This window comes from Quercus lobata, chromosome 2 (genome assembly GCF_001633185.2).
Source record: "Quercus lobata isolate SW786 chromosome 2, ValleyOak3.0 Primary Assembly, whole genome shotgun sequence".
In the NCBI taxonomy this organism is placed as follows: Eukaryota; Viridiplantae; Streptophyta; class Magnoliopsida; order Fagales; family Fagaceae; genus Quercus; species Quercus lobata.
In genome coordinates this window covers 62744552-62752098 of record NC_044905.1, presented here as the reverse complement: position 1 = coordinate 62752098, position 7547 = coordinate 62744552, and the positions used below count along the sequence as shown (strand labels likewise).

The 7547-nt window shown below is 34.2% G+C and overlaps 1 protein-coding gene across 2 annotated transcripts; it reads left to right on the top strand.

The window, feature by feature from the left end:
- Nucleotides 1-976: 976 nt before the first annotated feature.
- LOC115976118 (V-type proton ATPase subunit C) lies at nt 977-6779 on the top strand. 2 transcript variants are annotated; one of them, XM_031097228.1, is made up of 12 exons: nt 977-1087; nt 1821-1957; nt 2059-2127; nt 2585-2712; nt 2837-2936; nt 4097-4164; nt 4310-4451; nt 4794-4910; nt 5119-5244; nt 5518-5601; nt 5688-5767; nt 6336-6779. In XM_031097228.1, exons 2-12 carry the CDS (start codon nt 1844-1846, stop codon nt 6436-6438), a joined length of 1131 nt encoding a protein of 376 aa, XP_030953088.1. In that variant the 5' UTR covers nt 977-1087; nt 1821-1843; the 3' UTR covers nt 6439-6779. The 2 variants fall into 2 exon arrangements, with proteins under 2 accessions (XP_030953088.1, XP_030953089.1); XM_031097229.1 differs by having other exon boundaries at nt 982-1087; nt 1839-1957.
- The last annotated feature ends 768 nt before the right edge of the window (nt 6780-7547 follow it).

Below are 7547 nucleotides of genomic sequence, written 5' to 3'. Positions count from 1 at the left end.
TAGTTATGCTTCATAGAGAAATTGAGAGAAACCGAAAAAAATTTAACTAGCAATGCCAAACATGCTTTAAGTTCTTTCTAGCTAGGCGCAAGACACAAATTCCATTACAATAATAGTTGGGTGTCAAAGCACGACCTGTTATACAATGATTTGTTACCAACATATTATGCACATACGGCATAAACATAAAATTTGGCCAAGAACTTTATAACTCAATTAACACTTATTGATGATTACAAATGAGATGTTCAAAATTCAAATCCCACCTCCTCCAATCTACATATCTATATAAATATATATATATATATATATATATATATATAATAGGTAAAACTGAGAGAAACTCAAATTAAAATTCTAAATTAGAGTTCCAATTTTGAGCCATGTGTGCTATATTATTTATTTTTAAAGATTTTTTTGTTCCAAAAAAAAAACTCTTTAAAAATAAATAATATAGTACACATGGGGCAAAATTGGAACTCTTAATTTTAGAATCAAATGTGGAACCATGTCATAAATATTCATTCAAGTGAGTTATTAAGTACAAAAACTGAAGAATTTAGAATAAATGAATCGTTAAAAAAAAAAAAAAAAAGTGCTTCACAATAATAATTAAAAAAAAAATAGACAGTTTACATTTTATACCTAATAATATCCTTACAAAATTTTTTAAAAAGTTAACAAAATATAAAAATGACTATCAATAGTATTTAAATTATATATATATAGGAATTATATTATACATCTTATTGTATATCTATGCATATACATTGGACTACAAGTTAGTTATCAAATTATTATAAATATATATATATCTTTTTTTAAAGTTTGAATTTGAGATGGGCTTCCAAGAGTAGACCCACCCAACCCCAATGTTAAAAAAGTAACCCAAAAACTCATTATTTACATTGTCCAGCCCAAAATGCCAAATTATTAGCCAAACTATGCCAAGCCCAACCCAAAAAGCACCACTCAGTACTTCGCCAGAGACACAGAGTTCAGAAACTTCTTACATGTACATGTACATCTCTCTCTCTTTCGCCAGAGCCAGACAGACAACCTGAACAAATCACGAAGCCACTGATAGGTGAGACCCTTTTCTTTTTCTCTTTTCTTTTTTTGTTCCTTTTAATTTCGCTTCTTCTTTTTTTTTTCCACTCACTTTGCTTTCGGTTTGCACAAAATTTGTTGCACTTTTGTTTTGTGATCTGATGAATGTACGCGAAATTTTGGATGATTGATAATAGGGTATTGCTTAATTTCAACATTTCCGAGGATTTGTATTTTCTACATAAGCTTGTAAATCAAACATCATAGAATCTGGGTCTTATAAATATATATTTACTAAATTTTTTGTTATTGTCACCCATTAAGATTTGTTATGTTATGCCAATAATTAAGAAAAATAAAAGTTAGATTTGATTTATTGTAAGAGTATATCATAGACTCCAATTAGAAAAAATTTCAGGGTTGTAATGAAAATTTGTACTTCTTTGACTGATGATCAGAATGCAGTGTTAATTTCTCATTCTGGGTATTGATTCTTCTTTGTATTTCCATATGTTATTCTGGGTGTTGATGAATAAAGAAATAATCTTTAATTGGAGCGAGAAAGAATAGAGAGTCTGATGCTAGTGTATGTGAATGGTGGGTTAGCTGAAATCGAAATAGTAGGGGGTGTTAGTTTGAATTTGGCTTAAAATTTATTGAGCCTGATGTGAATGCTCTTTTACAACTTTCTGTAAATTTTGTGAAGCTTTGGCTTTGCCATTGCTAGAGCCGGGTAGACAACTCTCTTTGGTTTTTTTTGTAATTGTCAGAGATTTTGTAAATTGAAGCTTCAATGGCGACGAGATACTGGGTGGTCTCTCTTCCAGTTCAGAACTCTGCAACTTCTTTGTGGAACCGATTGCAAGAGCAAATCTCCAAGCATTCCTTTGACACTCCTCTCTATAGAGTACTCACTCATTCTCTCATTTCCTTGGAAGATCTGTTTCTCTTTGCTTCAATTTCATGTCATTATAGTCCTTCTTTCGTTTTTATATTTGATTTTTCCAGTTCAATGTTCCTAATCTACGTGTTGGCACCCTCGACTCACTTCTCTCTCTCAGCGACGATCTCCAAAAGGTAATTCCTCCAACATCTGAATCCAATTTTGAAGGTCCTTTTTCCTGATTCACTGAATGTGTTGCTTTTTCTTTTTCTTTTTTAATACAAATTTTGTAATTTTATTTTTATTTTTATTTTTATCTTTATTTTGATTCACAGAATCTGTAATTTCTTGAACTTATTTCTGTGGCTATTTAATTGCAAATTTGGCTTTGATCTGAATCCAATTTTGAAAACTTTTTTATTCACAGAATGTCTTTCTTTTAATTTTAAGTGCAAATTGTGTAGTTTTGTCTTCTTCTTTTTTTTTTTTTTTTTATCAATATTTTATGAATTATTAAGATTCATGGAATCTGAAATTTCTTCAACTTTTTCTGTGGCAATTTGATTGCAAATTTGAAATTGATCTGTTATTTCCGTGATTTTCGTTGTTATTATTATTATTAAATTGGAGTTTTACTGTGGAATTTTGTAGTCAAACAGCTTTGTGGAAGGAGTGTCACACAAGATCAGGCGTCAAATCGAGGAATTAGAGAGGGTATCGGGTGTGGAGAGCAATGCTCTCACTGTTGACGGAGTACCAGTTGATTCGTACCTCACTAGGTGAATCACAATTCTGTAAAATCAATAAAGATATTTTGACTTAGGATTTTGGTTTTTTCTGTTATTGTGAGGGATCTGGGTATTATTAACCGAGAATTTTTGTTTTGGTTTTGTAATGGAAAAGGTTTGTTTGGGATGAAGCCAAGTACCCAACTATGTCACCCTTGAGGGAGACTGTGGATAGTATTCATAGTCAAGTGTCAAAGATTGAGGATGATCTCAAGGTAATAATTAATTTCGTCTTGATTTGATATGTTGGTTATCTATTATTGGAAGGCAGATACAAGGAATTATTGCTTGTTAGTAAACCAAGCCTTGACAACACAGTATAGTTAAGATTCTTCGAGATCAGCTGAGAGAGATAGAATAAGTTTCTTTACAATGACCTATGTGATTTGGTTAGGTGTTTATGGTAAATCAGCTGTTCGCTGCACTTGACTACAATGTGTTTTGTTTTCTGTTTAGCTTATGACATGTGATATCTGTGGATTGTGGATGTCTTAAGTGTGGGGTTATCTTCCTTAGCTGGATGAATTGCTCGGGAGAATGCCAAAAATAGGAAGGATGAGCATCTGTGTACAAAGCATAGAGAATTACAATTGTAAAGCCAGGATATTTCAGAGAATGATGGGTATGGTGAACTCCTGTGGCTCATATTAAGATACAAAACCCTTCCAAGAACTCTTCTTAGTGTATAGGGTCTTCTTTTTTTTTTTTTTTTTTTAATTGGTGAGTCACACGCACATCTAGTGGGTCTTGGAGCACAATTCAGCTTCCACTCTATCCTTCTGAGGGAAGGATGTGTCATTTGAGCTAGAGCTCATTGAGTCATTGGCTTTAGTGTGTCAGATCTTTTGTACATGGTTATGAAACTTGAGTGTTTGTTTCACCTGCTTTCTTTAGGCTATATAGCACAGTCATGCACTGAACTAGGCAACTGATTAGTTTTGGCACAGACTCTATCATACTAGGAGGTAACAAAAAAGGAGGAGCATAGAATGTTGATTCCCTGACACCTTGTGATAAGTAGAGTGTGGTAAATTGCTGCATGAGTGTTTATGATTTTTTATTTTGATGGAAATAACAACAATTGATACCATGAGAGCAATTGTTTACTTGGCCGTCCTCAAATTTTCTAGGCATGTATTCATTTCTACTTTAATATGATTGGCTACCACCTTACAAACTTTAGTTTTCTCCCCGTCATTTATCATGTAGGTTTTTTTCCTCCACTTGGATTGATTAGATCTGTTATGTTTCTTGACTGAAGAAGTAAACCTCATAATTAAGCCAAAGCTCTTTAGTTTTTTAGACTGACATATAAATAAATCTTTATTTTTTAGATGAATATATATGGGTCTTAAAGCTTTGTCTCTTATATTAGGTTCGTGTTGCTGAATACAACAATGTGCGTAGTCAGCTTAATGCTATAAACCGAAAGCAAAGTGGAAGGTACATGTTTTTCTTCTTTCTTTCTTTCTTTCTCTTTTTCTCTTTTTTTTTTTTTTTTTGGGGGGGGGGGGGGTTTAAAATTGCACATATATGCAAAATAGTTGATTCTGGTTTCTGATCAGACCTAGCTTTCTGCATTTTTCAGCCTGGCTGTACGGGATCTCTCAAATCTAGTGAAACCAGAGGATATAATTACCTCAGAACATCTAGTGACTCTCCTTGCAGTTGTTCCCAAGTATTCACAGAAAGACTGGTTAGCCAGCTATGAGACTTTGACTAGCTATGTGGTATGGATTATTATTTCTGGTTATATATTCTAGTTCCTGTTGGTTCGGCCTTGTTGATATTGTGGTAGAGTTGTGATTTAGTAGGCTACATTGCTTACAATGTGATATGGGTTCACTTTAATCAATCAACTTATCCATCATGCCCCTTAAATCTGTGGAACAGTTGTGCTACCTTTCTGACAATATGATATGGGTCACTTCAATTTATCCAACTTACCTATCATACCTGTTTAGCAAAAAACAAAAAAACTTTACCTGTGCAATAGTTGTAATCACATTGTTTTATTTTTAGTTTATCGTGATCTTACCTCAAGTCTGATTAATCTTGCTATGTGCTCTCAGGTCCCCAGGTCATCCAAGAAGTTGTTTGAGGATAATGAATATGCTCTTTATACTGTGACACTCTTTGGACGTGTTGCAGACAATTTTAGAACAGCTTCACGTGAAAAAGGTTTTCAGGTGAGTATGTTGTACAAGTGGCATGATCCAGGGATGTTACAACAGTGAATCTTCATCATGTCATTTAAAATTTATATCCTGGCATGCTCATTTGTACTGTCTGCAAAGCAGAAATGCATAAAGAATTTGCTGCACTTATGCTAATTTCAGCATTTGACTAGGTGGAACATATCTAATTAGTGGCTTGTTATTTTAATATGTGATTCAGATTCGTGATTTTGAACATAGTCCAGAAGCACAGGAGAGTCGGAAGCAGGAGTTAGAAAAGTTAATTGAAGATCAAGGAAGTATGAGAAGTTCTCTTTTGCAGTGGTGCTATAACAGTTATGGGGAGGTATTTTTCTTTTTGTTTTTTTTATTATCTATAAGATGCATCTGACTTATGTGTGCACCTCTGTAGCCTATTTGCCTATATGTGGTCCCGTTTTTGTTCAGAATCTTTCAAATTGCTGTTTTGAACTAAAATTTTTTAGTTTTGCTGTTTGATCTATTATTATTACTATTATTGGTATACATTGTTTTTATACTTGTTCTCGTTGATGTTGTCTTGCCCTTTGCAATAGTTTTCATAATTTTCTTTTATACTGAATAGGTTTCCTGCCTGTAGGTTTTTAGCGCCTGGATGCACTTTTGTGCTGTGCGCGTTTTCACAGAGAGCATTTTGAGATATGGTCTGCCGCCATCTTTCTTGGTATGTAGACTCTTATGTTCGTTTGTGGTTTTCCAACCAAGAATTTGCCTTTTTTGACAGAGCATGGGTTGTTGAAATGATTTCAGGCATGTGTTTTAGCTCCGTCGGTAAAAAGTGAGAAGAAAGTGCGCTCAATCCTTGAAGGGTTGTGTGACACTGCAAACAGGCAAGTCCATAAGCCTTTGTGTATGTCTTATGGTATAGAATGAGTACACCTCAATAATTACAGTTAAGAATAAGAGGGTCAAGGTTGACATGATCTTAACTACGTAGGCCATATGTACTAGTGTAGATGCAGATGAACTTAAGATCCATTATTTAGTTAACTAATGAGAACATGTTATTTGAGATTGTTACCTGATTCAGTGGTCATGGGAGGGTATATTACTCTGTATGGTGAAGAAAAATATGAAGGTTGTCAAGAGGTTTAAAATTCATTGCTTCAGTAACTGTTTGATGATAAAGCTAAACTCTAAACTATTTTCTAAACTTTTATAGGAACTTCTGACTCTTGAATTCTTTATGCCTTTTTAAGTTCAAAAAATTGGGAGCACATCTTGCAGTTCAATTATGATGTGTATTGTTTTGTTTGCTCACCTATGCAATAATACAGAGGATGATACTAATTGCAATGTTGTATTTCTGGAAAGTTTTTGTACATTTGTATATCTTAGTGGTTTTGTAATCTGATTTATGTTTCCTCATTTTGTTTTTCCTCTGATGTTTGGATGCAGCACATATTGGAAAACTGAAGATGAAGTCGGAGGAGGGGTGGCTGGTCTGGCAGGTGATGCTGATTCCCATCCATATGTCTCCTTCACAATCAATCTTGTGTGATCAGTGCTGACTCTGAGTTCACTATCTGTTTTGAAGTCATAGTCCAAGGATTTTTCTAGACACCAATAATAATGGAAGTGTTCAGTGGTAATGTATATTAAATTTAGTTGCCAATTCTTTGTGTTCAATTATAGTTTCAGCTTTGGGAGTTCCAGTGAGTCTGATGGTACAAGGGTGGAATCTGTGAGAAAGGTTTGCTCTGTAGAAATTTGTATTACAAGATTTATATTATGAGATTGCGGGATCTGCATTTACAAAGTTGGACAGTAATGCTCTTGGTGTATTTTATAATAATGTTATATTAATAATTTAAAAATGCAATACATTTTGTTTTTAATGTACTACATTCACTTGCCTTTGAAATGTGATGCTCTCAGAACTAGTCTAGATAGGTGATTACCGATTACAACCCTTGAATGTTTAACTGTTTAGTGTGGAGTACGGACCAGTAGGCACTGGTAGAGAAATTGGATGATGAAAATGCACACTGGAGCTTGGCAAGGATGATGAAGACTTGGACTGTGAGTCAGTGACATATGTTTGGATTTGGGTTTGGAAGAGCAGTGTGGATATAGGTAGAGCTGGAATAAGTAGAAATGGCTTAAGGGATCCGAGAGCCTGATTATTACTCCTCAGCCTTGGACTATGGCTTGTAGAGGCACTATGGCGCGTGTCGGTGGCTCTGCTGGCCATTACCCTAGATAATTTTTTCCTTTTTTCTATTTCAAGGTAACTTGCACGCATTAGAGGGATGGAATTAAAGGTGGAATGTCATTTGGGGTAGAGCTTATTGGTATGTAGCCTGATCTTTATTTGGGCTACGGATCATTGGTATATGGCTTGATCTTTAAGATTATGACAACTCATCATCTAATTCTATGAAATATATATTTAGAGATAATTACAATATGTTGCTAACCTCACAACTCAAACCCTTTCCTTACTAGACCCCAAGTACTTTGTGCAAGGGAGGTGTTAATTCAACTCTAAGGCCCTTGACAAATTATGCTATGAAATAATTTGGTTGTAACTTGTAATACATTTATTGAGAAATTACTTAGAAGGCAATATTGGGTCGATGATATGTAGGATATACTGAATAGTGTATA